Source organism: Dipodomys ordii, unplaced genomic scaffold (genome assembly GCF_000151885.1).
Source record: "Dipodomys ordii isolate 6190 unplaced genomic scaffold, Dord_2.0 Scaffold1, whole genome shotgun sequence".
Classification (NCBI taxonomy): domain Eukaryota; kingdom Metazoa; phylum Chordata; class Mammalia; order Rodentia; family Heteromyidae; genus Dipodomys; species Dipodomys ordii.
The window spans coordinates 31,008,636-31,026,677 of record NW_012267217.1 but is presented as its reverse complement, the minus strand read 5'-3'; the positions used below and the strand labels follow the sequence as shown (position 1 = coordinate 31,026,677).

Genomic DNA, 18,042 nt, shown 5'->3' with positions numbered 1-18,042 from the left:
CTGTGAGCTACTCATGAGGCTGAGCTCTGAGGATTCTAGTTCTAAACCAGCCCGAGCAGAAAAGACCAAGAAACTCTTTATCTCCAAATAACCAGCAAAAAGGAGAGTAAGTGGATGTGTGGCTCAAGTGGTAGAGCCCCAGCTGTGAGGAAAAAACAAGGGAGTTAGGGAGGCTCTGAGTTCAAACCCTAGTACCAGCACACAGAGGGAAAGCGGGGAGAAATAAAGGCTCTTTTCTCCTTTCATGCATTCAGTAGCATAAATACTAGAAGTCTAACTGCAGTGGGGTTTTACTCATCAGTATACAGAGACTGGGGAAGGAGCCATCTCTCCCTCCCTTCCCCCCATGGCAGGTACAACAGCCTGCTTTGGGCACACCTACCTTTACCTAGCTCTGATTACTTTACTTCCTGGTATATTTCCTTGTTTTCTCTTCAGTAAGAAAGAACTGGCTGTGTATTACATAAGAACAAAATCAAAAGAAACCCTCTAGCTATAAAGGAAAAGAATCTAAACTGACAAAAACAAAACAAAACACCCAAATCCTACCTGTTCATTTGTTAGAATATTCTTTATCTCTGATTTTGTTTAACTGTTTTTCTAGCATGTTTTTTCCCCCCACAGGATCATAATATAAATGGATTTTTTTTTGCTGGAACTTATTTGAATTGATTTAGTCATTTACTATAACCATCCATAATCTGGTTTTCATATGTCAATTAGAAAAGGATTATAACTTCCTTTTTGTTGTTGTTTTGTTTTTGGTGGTTGTGGGGCTTGAACTCAGGGCCTGAGCTTTTTAAAGCTCAAGGCTAACACTCTACTACTTGAGCCACGGCTCTGCTTTCCACTTTTCCAGGGCCTGGGTACTGTCCTTTAACTTTTTCTCAAAGCTAGTACTCTATCACTTGGGTCACACTTCCACTTCTGCCTTCTAGCTGGTTAATTGGAGGTAAGAGTCACAGATCTGTCCGCCTTGGCTGACTTTGAACCCTGATCCCCAAATTGCAACCTCCATGTTTAGATCTCAGCCTCCTGAGCCGTGAGAATTCATTTGTGCCCACCCTTCTTTGACTCTGAATCACAGCTTTCATGGCTGGTGACACATACTTATTTATGGGATACAATATTTTAATTTGATAATGTATACTGTGTCATCATTAAATCAGAGCAGTCAAGTGTTTCTTTTGCTACTTAGTGAATGTTTACACAATCAGCCTGTTTTAGATTTCTATTGTCCGTAGCAAGAAATTTGCCTTCTTGGGACCCCCTTCTCAACTTAGCTTTCTTCTGGCCTGCAGGTGCCTTAACTGTCTATCCTGTGACTATCTCTGCCTTCCTGTGCCTTTCTGTTTTGGGTTGTTCTATTGGCTTCTCTGTCAAGCTTGTGGCTTGACAGCCTGTCTTAGTTTTATTTTTGAAGAGTGTATTGTAATAAGTCAGTTGTGGAAGTGGGCACCTATAATCCCAGCATTGGGGAGGTAGAGGCAAAGAGGGACAAGAGTTAGAGGTTGGCCTGGGCTTTATAATTAGACCTAGAGAGAGACAGAGACAGACAGATAGAATATAAAGTGAAGGCGTCTGGGCCTGGCCTGCACACACACTTGCTAAATCTGTTGTTGGCTCTGTGGCCACTTGGTTTCTGGATCAGCCCTTCTTGTGTCCAGACTGAGGGATCTGCTGATAGATCCTTATCTATCTGCTGACAGCCACACCCCATGGGTATGGTTTCCCTGTGGCAGGAGTTTGTAAGTGCTAGCTGGCTGCAACTTGATTGGGCCTGTCTCACCATCATACATCGTGCATCATTGTAGAGACCTTTCATTTTCCTATCAACACTCCAGCACCAGCTCAGAGTACCTTGTCCAAGGGTTGCTAGCTAGATTATGGTCCAGTGGCTCAACACAGAAGAGTCTGCCCAATTCCAAGCCATGTGTTTTTGAGGACCCTTTCTTTGCCCTTGAAAATCATTATTTCAAAAATTAAAAGAAAGTCAGGGGCTTCGCTCTGTGTTAGAATGCTTGCTTAACACACAAGAAGGCCTTGGCTCTGTCCCTACACCACTGGGTGGGGGTGGGGAGAGATTGTTTTATTGTGGGTTATGGAATCACAGAAAAAAAATATTTTTTGAGACACGGTACCATTATGTAGCTTAGACTGGCCTTCAAGTTGCTATATAACCCAAGTTTCCCTTGAACTTGATCCTCCTGCTTTAGTCTCCCTAGTGAGTACTGGGACGACAAACATGCACCACCATGCATAGCTGAGAGGCATGAAAATCTTGAGCTGTGACATTTGTTCAATTCCAAATCTTGAGATCTAGAGTTGGAGATAGAACTGAGTAGTTGAGCACTTGCCTAGCATACTCATGGCCCTGGGTTCCATCCCCAGTACCATGGACAACCACACAGCCACAAAATCTGAGATCCAGAAAAGTTAGGGTAGTTGTGACTTTTCCAAGTCCACATGGCTAGTAGTTAGGAGCTGGATCTAGTCCTGGCTGAGTGTTCTTGCCAATCAGTCAGATTGTGGCCCTATTATTAGAGGCTGAAGTGAGCAACTAACTGGACCCTTTGAGTTCCCACATCCACGGTAGGCATTATTTTAAAGCATCTTTCTCTCTCTCTGTCTCTTTCTCTCAATATATATTGGTTGTATGGCGGGTGTTTCATTGTATTATTTCCATTCATGCATATGTTTTCTGGTAAAATGTATGCCCTCTCTCACCCTCATCTTTCTCCTCCCTTCTTCAAACATCAGTAGGTTTCATTGTTTCAAACAAACACACAAGCAGGTGCTGGTAGCTCATGCCTATAATCCTAGCTATTCAGGATGTGAGGATCATTCTTCAAAGCCAGCCTGGGAAGGAAAGTCCATAAGACTCTTATCTCCAATAAATTTTTAAAAAATTGGTAGTGGAACTGTGACTCAAGTGGAAGAGTGCTAGCCTTGAGCACAAAAACTCAGGGATAGTGACCAGGCCTTGAGTTTAAGACCTAGGACTGGCACATGCGCACACACACACATATAGAAAGCACTTTGACCATATTCACCCATTCGTCATTTCCATTTGTCCCCCTCCTACTGTTACCACCACTTTTTCCAACAGAGCCTGTGTACTTTCCTGTCATTCATTTTCTTTAGTGTAGGCTAATTGTAAAAGGAGTGACACCATGGTATTTCACATATGCATGTATCTTGTCAGATTAACTCAATCTATTGCTCTGTCTTTCCAGAGTCTCCATCCCTCTATTATTCAACAGCTTTTGATGAGCTTCCTTCTGCACCTTCATGCATAGATAATATTTTGAGTGTTCACCCTTTATGATTCTTGTGCCCTCCCCCCTCCTCCTATTCCCCAAACAGTCCCACGGTTAGTTATAGATATATTATATATATATATATATATATATATATATATATGTATGTATGTGCAGGTGCCTTATAGTATCCTGACTCACTTCTTTTGGTTATATACCCAGGAGTCATTTTTTATTTTATTTTTATTTTCTAGAAATCTCCACACTGATTTCAATAGTGGTTGTACTAATTTACATTCTAACAAGGTGTAAGGGTTTCTCTTTCCCCACATCCTTGCCAGCATTTGTTTGTGTGCTTGAGAATGGCCATTCTGATTGGTGTAAGAGGAAATCTGTGTTATTTGATTTGCGTTTCCTTTCTGGCCAAGACTGTTGAGCATTTCTTCCCATATTTATTGTATGTGTTTAGTTTATTTGCCCATTTATTAATGGGATTGTTGCTTCTTTGAGCGTTTAGTTTATTGAGCTCTCTGTATATTCTGAAAATTAGTCCCTTGTCAGATGTAGAGATGGCAAAGATCGTCCATTCTGTAGGCTGTCTTTCAGCCTAGTGACTATTCCTTTTGCTATTCAGAAGCTTTTCAGTTGACACAATCCCATTGCATCTTCTCTTTCATTATCAAGGACAGCTTTGAATAGCGTTATACACTCATCTCTTCTACTAGCAGATGACCTTTCTTTGTAATGTTGTGCATATTGGAAGATGCTTGCTATAGTTATAAATTCATTTACTTTAATCATTGTGCTTCTGGCTTTCTTAATGTCTCTTCTTGTGGCTCATCATTGGTTCCCAAACATTGCACTTACATTACAGATTTGTCTCAGCCTTAGATCCATTTGAGTCAACCCGCTGGGGGTTCAATCTGTAATCCTACTTACTCAGGAGACTGAGATCTGAAGATTGTGAATCCAAGCCAGCCCAGGCAGGAAAGTCTGTGAGTCCTATCTCCAGTGAACCACCTAAAAGCTAGAATGTTGCTGTGGCTCAAGGAGTAAAGCACTACCTTGGGCACAAAAGCTCAGGAACAGTGACCAGACCCTGACTTCAAGCTCCAGGACTGGCACACACAAAAAAGATGGATTTGGTGGTTTGTTTGTTTGTTTGTTGCACTGTATTATGGGGTTACACTGGTAAGAATTATTTTAGGTAAGCCAATCAAGAGAGCCTGAGGCCAGGGTGGGCAGAGGGTATTGGCAGACCCTTATTGCTGGTGGATACTTGCTTGATCTAGCAGCTCACCTAACCTGTTGGTTTGAAAAGGTGACTAAGGACACTTGGAGGCCCGGCTCAGCCCAGAATGAGGAGCATGCCGAGGCACCCCGAATCTCCAAGAGGAGATGGGGCTCAGGAAGGCGCACCAGGCCACGGCCACTGTCTGACTATGGCCAGCTGGCCAGTCGAAGTCTATCCATTCCTGAAGACACCATTGCTGTGGATCCCCCGGGGGAAGATCACGTGGATGGGGCACCAGGAGTGAGCAAGATCCCTACCAGCTTGGACAGCAGTGGCCCCATAGGATGCACCAGGGGAGGCCGGAGAAGGCGCCCCATATCCGTGATAGGAGGGGTCAGCTTCTATGGCACCGGCCAGGTGGAGGACATCGAGAATCTGCTAACCCAAGTAAGATCTGGCGTGTGCCCACAGTGGTCACCAAAGAGCCTTTCAGCTTCCCACCTGTATCTTCTCTGCAAACTAAACCAGAAGGTGCTTTTCTTTCTTCCTACTTCCTGAATGGTGCCAGCACCTGTGTCCGGTCTTTTCCTTCTGATTCTGAAACCCGTGCATGAATTCACACTAACCATCTAACATCTGGACATCTGCTCAACCCTCTGCCTTCTTCCCTGCGATCTCAAATCAGGCTGGACTTTGCTGTGATTTTAACAAGGGGAAGGGACCCCAGCATATGCAGGGAACATCCTGAATGGTATGATAAGAAAGAGTGTGCATGGTTAGAATGTTCAGATAGGAAGTAAATGCAGAAGAAATAGAAGGCCTGAGGCTGGAGCTTGGTGGTAGAGTGTTTGCTAGCGTGCTAGACATCCTGGGTTCCAACCCAGCATGGCAATGAGTTAATGACTATATATTTAAAACAAACAAACAAATAAATAAGCTGGGTGCTGATGCTCATGCTTATAATACTAACTGCTCAGGAGGCTGAGATCTGAGGATCACAGTTTGAAGCCAGCTTGGTCTGGAAAGTTTATGAGACATCTCCAATTAACTACTAAAATGTTGGACATGAAGTTGTAGTTCAAGTGGTAGAATGCTAGACTTGAGCACATAAGCTCAGAGACAATGCCCAGACCTTGCATTCAAGCCTCAGAATTCGGCCAAAAAAAATAATCACCATAAGAAAATGATGATAAAATAATACCTTCTTTTTCTTTTTAATCAGTTGTGGGGCCTGAGCTTTGTCCCTCAACTCTTCAGCTCAAGGCTAGTGCTCTACCACTTGAGCCACAGCGCCACTTCTAGCTTTTTCTGCTTATGTGGTACTGAGGAATCAAACCCAGGGCCTCATGCATGCAAGGCAAGCACTCTACCACTGAACCAGCTTCCCAGTCCCAACAATACTTTCTTATTTCCTTTAAAAGAAAAAGAAAGAAAAAGGTCCTTCTTTTTCAAAGTTTGCTTACAGTGCTAGGAATAGAGTCAGGGCCTTACCACTGAACCACATCCCTAGCCAGGCACCAGTGGCTCATGCCTGTAATCCTAGCTACCCAGGAAGTTGAGATCTGAGGATCATAGTTCAAAACCAGCCAAGGCAGACAAACCTCTGAGATTCTTTATCTCCAATTAACTAGCCAAAAGCTACAATTAGAGGTGTGACTCAAGTGGTAGAGCCCCAGCCTTGAGCACAAAAAGCTAAGGTACAATGTCCATACCTTAAGTTCCATCCCCAGAACCAGCACAGAAATAAATAATAAATTAAAAATTGTGTCTCTGTCTGTCTGTCTATGAGCTTAACTGTCAGTTTATATTAAGCAAGAACTGTCTTTAAGTCCACAAATGTCACAGTGTGTTGGAGGGGATATTTGAGGCTCCTGTAGGGTGAGTAAACTGAGGCTGCCATTTGTGTCAGTCCTCGCTTCCTCCAAAGGTTGCCTTGGTCTCCTGGCAAAGCTGTCCCTGTCCTCCCACTGCAGCCATGTAGATATCTCATCCCTCTTCCTAAACCTGACCCACTGCTTTGCTCAGGGTTCTCACTGACATGTCCCCCCTGCCCACTGTCCCCTGAAATGAGATGAAATGTGCCTGGAAAGTTAACTTGGGAGAAGAGCGCATTGCTGCTGCGTGGTGGGGCACAGCCTGCTACTCTAGGCAGGGTTGGGAGAAGTTGTCACATCTGTAGAGTGGTCTTGGAGGTGAGAACACAGGGCACACAGGGCGCCTTGGTGCTGGGGTGGGGGAGGGTGTGGGGAGAGGGGAGGGACGAAGATGAGACTTCCTGGCACCTCTCACAGCTTTTCATTTCCTTTCACAGCCAGCAGCCAGGCCTCCAGTGCCTGCTCACCAGGTGCCCCCCTACAAGGCTGTGTCAGCCCGCCTCAGGCCCTTCACCTTTTCCCAGAGCACCCCCATCGGGCTGGATCGTGTAGGTCGCCGAAGACAGATGAGAACATCCAATGGTGAGTTCTAGAACCTGTTTGCGGCTGCTGTCTAGAGGCTCAGGTTTCCAATGGCTTTATTTTCCATGGCTGCCTCTCTTCTGGTGTCAGAATACGTAAATCCAAGTATAGCAGGCTCTGTGTTTTGGGCTCACAGTTTCCCCTCTAGGCCTCTTCTACCTTCTGACAAGCCTCAGCATTCTTTGGCTTGTGTTCACAGCCTCTCTGCCTTTCTGCTGAAGTGCTCTCTCTGCATGTCTGTCTGTCTGTGATGGGGTCCAGATTCTATACCCCCCATTTTTGATTAGCACAAATTAGTTGTATAATGGCATTTCATTTTGAAATGTCTACCCATATATATGCATTCTATATACCTTGTTTAGACTTACCTCCTCTGTCACTCTCTCTCTTACCTCTCCTTTCCCCAATCATAATTCTCCCTTTTGGAAGTATGCCAGTCTTAAGGAATTTGGGATTACCTTATTTCTGTCATTGTGTTGATCTTTTACAAAGACTATCTCCAAATAAGGTCTGAGAGTGAAGGCTTCATCAGCTTTTGGGGAGAGACATTTCAACCAAATCTATATTCCATTTATATATTCATGTACTGTATAGACAGGTCAGGTCAAAGATTTATAAGGAAAGGGAAAATGCAAATAGTATTGTTAGGGCCTTGGGAATGTACAAGGGTTTTCCTTTAATCCCCTAAATGCATACAAGCAGCCTATTTCCTGTTTCTGTAATGCTTTGTTAAGTTGTTTTGAACTCAGGGGCTTCTGCTTTTACTTTAATTTATTGCTCAAAGTTGGTGCTCTACCACTCGAGCCACAGCTCCACTTCTGGCTTTTAGGTGGTTAGTTGGAAGTAAGAATCTCGTGAACTTTCCTGCCTATGTTGGCTTCAAACCTTAATACTCAGATCTCAGCTGCTTGAGTAGCTAGGCTTACAGGTGCGAGTCACTCACTGGTGCCTTGCTTTGTTAGTTTTTATTTTAATGTAATTTTTTATTAAATGTAACAGCATGTTAGCTTCTGTAGTGACAAAATACTTGAGGAAATAAAAGGAGGAAAGATGTATTTTGGCTGGAAATTTTGTAGGGTGGTCTGTTGTTTTGAGGGTTCATAGAGAGGCAGGTAGCACGTCAAAGGAGCACATGGCAGAGAAAAGCCTCTCACCTGATAGTGGTTGAGAATCTAAGCTGTTTTATTTTGTTTTCAGTACGTACTTGACTTTAACTCAGGGTCCTATGCTCTCACTCAACTTTCTTGCTCATAGTAGGCACTCTACCACTTGAACTATGATTTTTAGTCTGACATTTTGCTAGTTATTTTAGAGATGTATCTTCCTGGAGTTTTCTGCCCTGGCTGGCTTTGAACTGGGATCCTCAGATCTCAGCCTTCTGAGTAGCTAGGATTATAGTTATGAGCCCTAGTATCTGTCAAGAGCTGTTTGTGTTTAAAATTTATTTATGATTCTTTCACTGTAAACCAATAAAAATTAACTGGATAGTTTAAGAAGGGGAGGATATACTGGAAGGGAGTCTTGATGGGAGAGGCTCAGCAGGAGTGGGGTTTAAGCTGGAATGCAGATAGTGGTTGTAGTTTGGCTATGAAGTCTCTTCACAAAAGGCTCATGTGCTCAATGCTTGACTCTCCATTGGTGGCCCTGTTTTGGAAGATCCTGGGAACTTTAGTAGGTGGGATACAGCTGGAAGATGTAATCACTGGAAGTGGGTCTTTGGGATATCTTGTTCTGGCCCCCTCCTATCTTGCATTGTGCATCCTGTGTACCATAAAGTCTTCTGCTCTTTTGTCACAAGCTCTTATGGCTATGATGTTCTGTCCAACCATATTGGGTCAAAATAGATTATAGACTAAACCCCCCTGATATTCTGAGTCAAAATAAATCCTTTCTCCACTAAGTTGTTTCTGTCAGATATTTTGTCACAGTGATGATTCAACCAGCCATTGATTGAAAATATTCAGGAGGAAAAATACATCTTCAGTCAGGAGCTAGTAACTCATACTTATAATCCTAGCTACTTAGGAGGCTGAGATCTGAGGATTACAATTCATAGCCAGCCGGGATAGACAACTCCATGAACCTCTTATCTCCAATTAACCAGCATAAAGCCAGAAATAGATGTATGGCTCAAGTGGTAGAGCATCAGACTTGAATGGAAAAAGCCAAGGGATATTAAGTTCCCAGGCCTTGAGTTCGAGCCCCAGTACACACACACACACACACACACACAGCATCTTCACTGACCATGTACAGAGCACCCAAAATACACTGGGAATGGACTCCAGGACCTTGTGCATGTATATAAGGCAAGCACTCTTCTTCTGAACCATGCTCCCAAGTCCGGGCTTTTGTTTCCTTTCATTATTCACTGAACAATGCAGTGTGACAACCATTTATGTAGTATTTGGTATTATAAGTCATCTAGAAGTGATCTCAAGCTTGCACGAGGATGTGTGTGGGTCACCTGAAAAACCCATGCCATTTTATAGAAAGGATCTGAGGATTTGCTGAAGGATACAGATAAAACAGATCCCCTGAGTCAATAGATAAGATTACTTAAGGTACCAGGAAATGTTCTGGAGAAGAGGCATGTGGATAGGAGGTTAGGGAGGAGGTAAGAGCAGGAGGTACCTTTGGAGTAATAACCAGACAAAGCACAAAAGGTCTCAGGGAGCTACTTCACATGCCCTAAGGTAGGTAAGACCTTGGATGTTTCTGAGGTTCATGACGGAGGCAGAGGGCCTGGAGCTCAGGAGCAAGGGACAGAAAAGGATGCTGCAGCCACTGGGTAAGCTGTGACTCCACAGAAGAGCATTGTAGGTCTTGAGGAGTTGCCATGGGAAGTCAAGGCCAGCTGGAGAATGATACATTCTACTTTGTGCTACGGAAGTAAAGAACAGTTTTGGAGGTGGGGGAGGCAAAGGAAGGAGGACTTTGTGAAGACTGTTGCATGAGATCCACTGTGAATCACTGATGGCAGTAACCACAGAAGCCGTCGATGTTTTCCTTGGCTGTTCATCTCCCCAGTGGCAAGAGGATGAATTTAAGATGGCCATCCTGACTCCTTAGTATCAGGCTGGAAACTACATTGGATTGCAATTTCTTTCTCAAGGGCAATATTCAGTGTTCACAGAGCAGAGTTGTTGTATGGCAAGAAAACATTTTGCACATGTGAGGATTTTTATTGTGGTAGTGGTGGTGTGGTGATGGTGGGAGTTTGTGTATGCATGTGTTAGTCCTGGAGCTTGAAGTCAGGGCTTGTGCACTGTCCTTAAGCTTTTTTGCTCAAAGCTGGCTTTCTACCACTTGAGCCACAGCTCCATATTTGGCTTTTTGCTAGTTAATTGGAGATAAGAGTTCTATGAATTTTCCTTTTAACCTCAGGCTTCAGAGCTCGGCCTCTAGAGTGGCTAGGATTACAGATTTGAGCCACCAGCACAAGTTGCAAATATGTTCTGGAGTAACCAAAGAAACGTGTGTGTGTGTGTGTGTGTGTGTGTGTGTGTGTGTGTATACACCCCTGGTTTCTAGCTATGGGCAAATAGTCTCTGGTGACATTAGTTACAGGTTCAGAGCATGGGCTCCTCTCGGGCAGCACAAGGACACTGGTGCATTTTATCAAGCTGATGTTGAGCTGGCAGTGGTCTCTGGGGAATTCTGTGCTGGGTGAGATGCCTCAAGAGTCCCAGCATCTTCTGGAGGACATCTGGGTCCAGCACAAGTAGCTCTTTCAGGAAGGACTAATCATCATAACTTTTATGAAAAAAAACTGTCATTAACATTCCACAAGTAGCTATCTATATCCAAAAAAAAAAAAATCCAGTCATGCACTTTGTTGAGAGGCAGGCCCTGTGGCATTTAACTCAGGCCGGGCATCCATTTCTGCCACCCTGGTTTTTTGTTTTGTTTTGGTTTCTTTTTCTTTTACAGTACTGAGCATTCAACTCAGGACCTCTTGCTTGCTGGGTAAGTAGTCTCTTACTTATTTTTTTGTGTCAGTATTGGGGCTTGAACTCAAGGCTTCACACTCACTTGGCTTTTTTTGCTCAAGGGTAGAGATCTACCACTTGAACCACACCTCCACTTCTAGATTTTTGCTACTTAACTGGAGATAAGAGTCTCACAGACTGTCTAAGATGGTTTTGAATCTTGATCCTCAGATCTCAGTCTCCTGAGTAGCAAGGATTACAGATTTGAGCTACCTGCTCTTGCTGATATATATATTGGTAATGGGGCCTAAACTCTGGGCCTGGGTGCTGTCCCTCAGCTCTTTAACCTCTTGAACCATAATGCCACTTCTGGTTTTTTCTGCTTATGTGGTGCTGAGGAATCAAACCCAGGACCTCATGCATGCAAAGCAAGCTCTCTTCCACTGAGTCACCTTTCCAGCCCAGATTTTTTTTTAAGATCTTGTGGTACTAGGATTTGAACTCAACTCTTTCCTGCTAAACAGCTCTACAGCTGAGCTATACCTTCAACTTTTTTTCCAAAAAAATTAAACAACCTCTTTTGCAATGGGATTCACACAGGACAATTATCTTCTCATGCTTCAAGGGTCTTATGATATATCCAGCCACACCCCTGCCCCAAACCAGGGCTTAATCTTTTATTTTATTTTTTATGATCTCTACATATTGCACAAAGGAATTGCCATTTAACAAAGCTGTTAAATGAATACGGTATATCTTGCTCAGCATTCAGCATTCTCACACATCCCATCCTTCCCTCACTCTTCTTTTTTCTTGATGGTTGTGGGGCTTGAACTCAGAGCCTGGGTGCTGTCTTTGAGCTTTTTTTGCTCAAGGCTAGTACTCCACCACTACCAGTTTTCTAGTGGTTAATTGAAGATATGAGTCTTATGGACTTTTTCTGCCCTGGCTGGCTTTGAACGTCAATCCTCAGCTCTCAGCTTCCTGAGTAGCTAGGATTACAGATGTGAGACACCAGTGGCCAGCTCCCTGACTTGGCTTAATTTTGTAGACATACATTGAGTTCTTAACTGTATTCTCCCTGTCTTCGTCTACCCATTTCCCCTTGACCTTCATCCCAACCCTTTTGAGTACCCACTTCTTGGTGTTTATTTTGTTGAACTTTGACTTTGCCTTTCTAAGGAATTACCAGTGCTTAATCTTTTTTTTTGTTCTTTCCACATTCCTCTGAGCCATTTAGCCAACCAAGCACACTGGCTAAGCCCTTCCTGGGGCCATGTCTCCTTCCAGTCAGAAAGAATTAGAAGGGATGTCAGCTCATTTTTCCACTGGGGGTTCCTCTGTCTTGGGTACACAGTTCCTAGGAAGTGACAGAAAGTCCCTTTGCTAGGAAGGGACGACTGTGCAAGGTGACCTGGCTTCTACTCCATCGTGAGGTCTTGAGTCTGGGGGATTGAGTGGGTTTCTCCATCACCCTGGCTCTGGTCTGCTTCTGCTTACCTGGGGACCTGGAGATTTCTTGCTGTACAAATTCAGTGATAAGTTAATAGAGTTACTCACCAGTTTTGTTCTTTGGGATCAGTGAGGCACAGCCTAGGCTACATAGTGAGATTCTATATCATAAAAATAAAACAAAAAAGGTCATTGTTGAGTTGGTGTTACCGATGCCATGTCCACTGCTGAGCCTGAAGAAGTGCCCTCTCTTCCAAGCCATCATGTCAGCTGAGCAGTGCAGGGTTTGTGTGGGGAAGGAGGGTGGAAGGGAAGGCAGGCAGTAAGGTTGCAGCCTGGGCTGGGTGTTGAAAGGGGGTGTGTGTTAGAGCCTCTGTGAATTTGTACTTCCTGCTGCTGTTTACTACGTGAACATGTTCCAAGGGCCTTGTGAGTTCTATGAGTCCAAAGGAAGGTTTATACCAGGTGTGGCACATACCTGAGATCCCAGCACTCACACTTGGGAGACTGAGGCAAGAGAACTCCCAGTTCATAGCCAGCCTGGAATATATCTCAGTACTCTGAATCAGAATGAGAAAGAGGGAGAGGAAATGGGGGAGAGAGAAGGAGAAGGGTGGGAGGAGAGGGAGGAGGTAGGAAAGGAGGAAGAAAATAAAGAGAAAGAAGGAAGAAACAAAGGAAGACTTGTACCCACTGTCTTAGTGAAGTATGCCCCTGCCCTTCTCAGGAGTCGGCCCTGATGTGCTGGGCATTTTTCTCTTGCTCTATTTACAGCCTTATCTCTTGGGAACTTGGGGCTGTACAGGAGGGAGGGCCACATGGAACATCCTGAGTACTTTCTGCTCTGCTTGGGGGTTGCGTTTGAGATAACAGGATAAGGGCAAGTCACAGTGGCACCAGGTCATGGATAAAAGGCTCCCTGTCTATAGAAACACTTTATCTTCTAACTTTTTGTGGTTTTAAGGATGGATCCCCGGGTACTTAAGGCTGCTCAGTATGTGCTCTGCCACAGAGTTACATGCCCAACCCAGCTTAGTACAGCTGCTTTTCTGACATTTGTATTTGTAGCTTCCAGTTCCATGAGTTTTTTTTTTTTAAATCTCATTTTTTTCCTTAATGAAGTTGTTCTCTTGTCCAGAGGTGTTTTTTTTTTTTTAATCTCATTTTCTTTCTTTAACGAAGTTGTTTAAGACACCTTAAACCCATCCCAGCCTGCCCAAGTTCCTAATTCTCTATTATTATTTTGGGAGGCATTCATATTTCTTTTCCCTTCATGAATCTGTGTGTTTTGATCAGAAGCCAAATTTGATATATTTTCCAAAGTATTATTTTCACGTCTATTTATTTTCATTTCGTACTTGTCGATTGATTTAATTCAAGTTAATTGAATTAATTGAGCATTGCCCCTTAGCTTTTTTACTCAAAGCTGGCTAGTATGGTACCACTTGAACCATAGCTCCACTTTCAGCTTTTTGCTGGTTAATTGAAGAGTCCCATGAACTTTCCTGCCTGGGCTGGCTTTGAACCATGATTCTTAATACCCTCAGTAGTTAGTATTATGAGCCACCAGTACTCAACTTTTCCTTTATCTCTTAAGGTATTTATTTATTTATTTATTGTCTCATAATCCTTGGCCTGAAACTTCTATGTAGTGACTAGCCTTGAACCTTGAACTCTTAACTCCTCCTGGCTCAGTTTCCCAATGCTGAGATTATATTGGTATAGACCACCATGACCAGTGGTGCATGCCTATAAGTTTTAACTTGCTTTTAACTTTTAAACTTGAGTAGAATTTTTATGAATCACAGCAAAGGACTAAAACATGCCTATGCATTAAAATCAGTAGATCATATCCAGGCTAGATATAGGGTCCACACTAAGATAACAAGTACGCACTTGTAATTCCAGCATTCTAGAGGCTAAGGTAGGAGGATCTCTGGTTCAAGGCTAGCCTGGACTAGAAAGTGAGATCCTGTCTCCAAAAAAAACCCCAAAACCCAAAACAAGAAAGAAAGCTATTCCTTAAATATATGAAATATACATATATACACATACATCTCTATCTCTATCTATATAAATATAAAATTTTCCCTGGTTTCAGTCCAGAGAATAAACAAACCCTTTGCCCAGACTTGTTCCCAGAGGGGTTTGCTAGAGGTGCATTTCAGGTGGCATTTCACCTGAGAGAGTTACAGACCAGGCTTGGGAGAGAGTGGCTAAGCAAGGACTAGAACCCAAGAAAGACACAGACACTCCATATTCACTTTGTGCTTTGGTAGTTACTGGTGCCTGATGGGAGAGAAGGGGAGTGTGTGTGTGTGTGTGTGTGTGTGTGTGTGTGTGTGTGTGTGTGTGTGTGTATTTTTTGTCATGACCAAGGTTCTAATCCTGGCTTCTACTTTGCTTGGCTGGTGTTGTGCTACTGAGCCATGCTTCCAGCCTGGTTTTTTTTTGCTGGAGTCCAGGACTTTTTGACCAAGCAGACTTTGAACTTCGGTCTTCTAGCTCAGCCTTCTGGGTAAGTAGGATTACAGATATGAGCCACCAGTGCCTACCTCATACTGTTGTATATTTAAGAAGCGCATTAGGCATGGGGATGTTTTTCAGTAGTAGAGTACCAAAACAACAGGTTAACAGGTTTTGCTTATTTTTGTTTGTTTGACTTGTTTTGTTTCCACAGTTAGGAATGGAACCCAGGATCTTGCAAATACAAGGCCATTGCTTTACCACTGAGCTGAATCCACAGCTCTTGATTTCTTAATGATTTTTTTTTAAATCTAGTATAGCTTACATTTCTTTTTGCCACAAGAACAAATTGAGGGCTATTTAAAACATTCCCTTGTAAAAGGAAGGATGTCAGTAGTTCCTACCACAGAAAAACTTGTTTCTATGTGCAATTGGTGGCTTCTTCCACTGTACATAGCAGAATTGGTTGCCAGAGCAAGGACCAGAGTAGGTCCTAGCTTCTAGATGGAGGCTCAGTTGCTCCCTTTCGGAGTGGATGGGTCTGTGGGCAGGGCCACAGTTAAATTAACACCCACGGACTGGATGTGGCTTTAGCTTTGCTTAGTGTATGATGTCTTCCCAACTGAGTTGGAGCTAGTGCTCTGAGAGTACCTAGGGGAACTTTGGGTGCCCAACTACTCTTTGGTACCCCTACACTTGGCTGAGCTGCAGGAAATGAGAAAGACCTAAGCTAGTGGCACTGTGGCTCAAGTGGTAGGATGCTTGCCTTGAGATGAAGAAAACAGGGACAGCACCCAAGCCCAGAGTTCAAGCCCCAGGACCAACACAAAAAAAAGAACTGAGAAAGACCTAAGCTGCAAGGATATTGTGGGTGCCTAAGGGAGTCTGAGGAATGCTCCTTTTCCTGACTATGGGACTCTGACCCCGAACTTGTTGGAGCTACACCACTGAACTTTAGCCACCCCCTCTGTGGCCCTAGTTGCCATGTAACCACAGATTCTGCCCCTCAGGCCACACCCCACAACTGTCCCAGAACATCCCTTGCTTGTTTCAGCTGGTAAAGGTACTCCACCGAACTAAAGTTGGTTTAGCTGGCAGAAGAAGCTTACCAGGGCATTTTCCAATCTGTTTAAGGCACAGGAGTTCCAAAGGACACTTTAGGGGTCATCATTCACAAGTGGCATTTCTCCATAGGTATAACTCCTGATTCGTCTCATTTCCTGGTGAAATGGATGCATCTCTCAAGAAATGGAAAGGACTGATTTATATGTTTAACTCTTCCTGGTTGCAAACTAGTCCTGGCTATAAAAACATAAAGTAGTTGTTAAATAAAAACACACAAAACATTAGCAACTGATTAGCTTGAAATTATTAGGAAATGTTGTAAGATGCTCTGTTAGTGTATAGTCAATATTGTCTCAGGAAAAGCCCAAGCTGTTTTGAAACCTTTCTGAGTTATTACCCAGTGATTTTCCAAGTCTTCCCAGAGATTCCATTTAACTTTTTATTACAAGGAAAGGCGGGTGGGGGGGAATCACAAGTACTCAGATGTGAGTATATATGTGTGACATGTGTGTGATGCCTTTGGGCTGACATTGGTCATAATTTTAGCCAGGCTTTGTGGTATATGCCTGTAATTCCAGCACTACATAGGAGACTCCAGCTCAAACAACAACTAAAACAAATGTGCTTTTTTGTTTCATATTCTTTTATTGTCTTTGTATTTGTTTGTTTTAAGACAGAATCTTCCTATGTAGCCCATGCCAATGCTGAATACACTATGTAGCCCATGCTGGTCTTAAACTTGATCTTCTCAGTGCTGGAAGATTATGGTTATAAGCTACTATACACTTTCCCTTCCTTCCTGCCTTCCTGCCTGCCTGCCTGCCTGCCTGCCTGCCTTCCTTCCTTCCTTCCTTCCTTCCTTCCTTCCTTCCTTCCTTCCTTCCTTCCTTCCTTCCTTCTTTTCTTCTTCTTTTTTTGTTTGTTTGTACCAGTACAGGAGCTTGAACTCAGGGCCTTGTACTCGTGTTTTGATTTTTCACTCAAGGCTGTTGTAAGCTACAGGTGTATAGTTACTGGTATCTGGCATAAAATTACTTTACAAATTTCCAAAAGATAAATTACTCATTGTCTGACTTATGAAATGGAAAGGCCTCTGTACACACCTTAATAGATGACAAAATTATATATACATACATATTTTTCTCTTGCTGGGCATTGGTGGCTCATACTTGTGATCCTCGTTACTCAAGAAGTTGAGATCTGATGATTGTGGTTCAGAGGCAGCCTGGGCAGGAAAATCCATGAGACTCTAATCTCCAGTTAACTACCCAAAAAGCTGGAAGTGGTGCTGTGGCTCAAGTAGTAGAGCACTAGCCTTGAGCACAGGTGTTTAAAGCTATCACATGGGTCTTGAGTTCAAGCCCCAGGACTGGCACCAAAAAATAAAAGTATTCTCTCAACAAAAAAAAATCAAGAAGAAAATATAAAATTGAATCTTACTTAGTATGAAGGAGAAGAAGAAGAAGGAGGAGGAGGAAGAGGTGGAGGAGGAGGAGGAGGAGGAGGAGCAGCTTTGAGGAAAGCCTGGGCATTGGTTACCCAAGGCTTTGATTATTCCACATGGAAGTCCTGCATCTTGCTGGCTTTCATTATTCTTTTCTCATCCCACTTATATGTACTCTCATTCTACAGGTTTTGGGGGATTGATTGTATGGACTTTTCAAATGGGATGAGTCTCTTTACTTATCTGTAGACCATTATTTGCAGTGAACATGTTTTCCTGACTGGAAAGACTGCACAGTGCAATCCCTGTCTGTACCCTGCTGTGGGACTGTTAGCATTCCACAGAGTCTCAGGAATGTAGAAATTGTGAAAGGTTCCTGTGGGCACAGGAGCAGGGATTAAAGCAGATCCGAAACAGTGCCTGAAGCCCTGTTGGCTGCCAGTCCTGGAGATGGTATTATTCTCAGTAGCACTGACCTTCTAAGCTGATATATTCAGCCTTATCATTGCTTAGAACCAGGGTTTATAAAGAGGAACATAATGTTCTAATCTGTGTCTCAGAAAAACATCATTCTGGCAGTGCAAGCACCCCTAATCTAAAACCTAATGTTAGTCCAAGTCTTTCTAAACAACTACAGTTAAAAAAATGCCAAAAATTTTAAAGCTGGGTACTGGGGGTTCATGCCAATCATCTTATTACTCAAGGGGCTGAGGTCTGAGGATCGGGGTTCAAG

The 18,042-nt window shown here is 43.4% G+C and overlaps 1 protein-coding gene across 1 annotated transcript in view; it reads left to right on the top strand.

Moving 5' to 3' along the window:
* The window catches only part of Spata13 (spermatogenesis associated 13), a 74,310-nt gene that overhangs the window by 13,360 nt on the left and 42,908 nt on the right, over window positions 1-18,042 (top strand). The window contains exons 3-4 of the mRNA XM_013012207.1: window positions 4,582-4,941; window positions 6,806-6,950. Coding sequence (XP_012867661.1) covers window positions 4,582-4,941; window positions 6,806-6,950 — 505 coding nt within the window. The remainder of the gene's footprint in view (window positions 1-4,581; window positions 4,942-6,805; window positions 6,951-18,042) is intronic.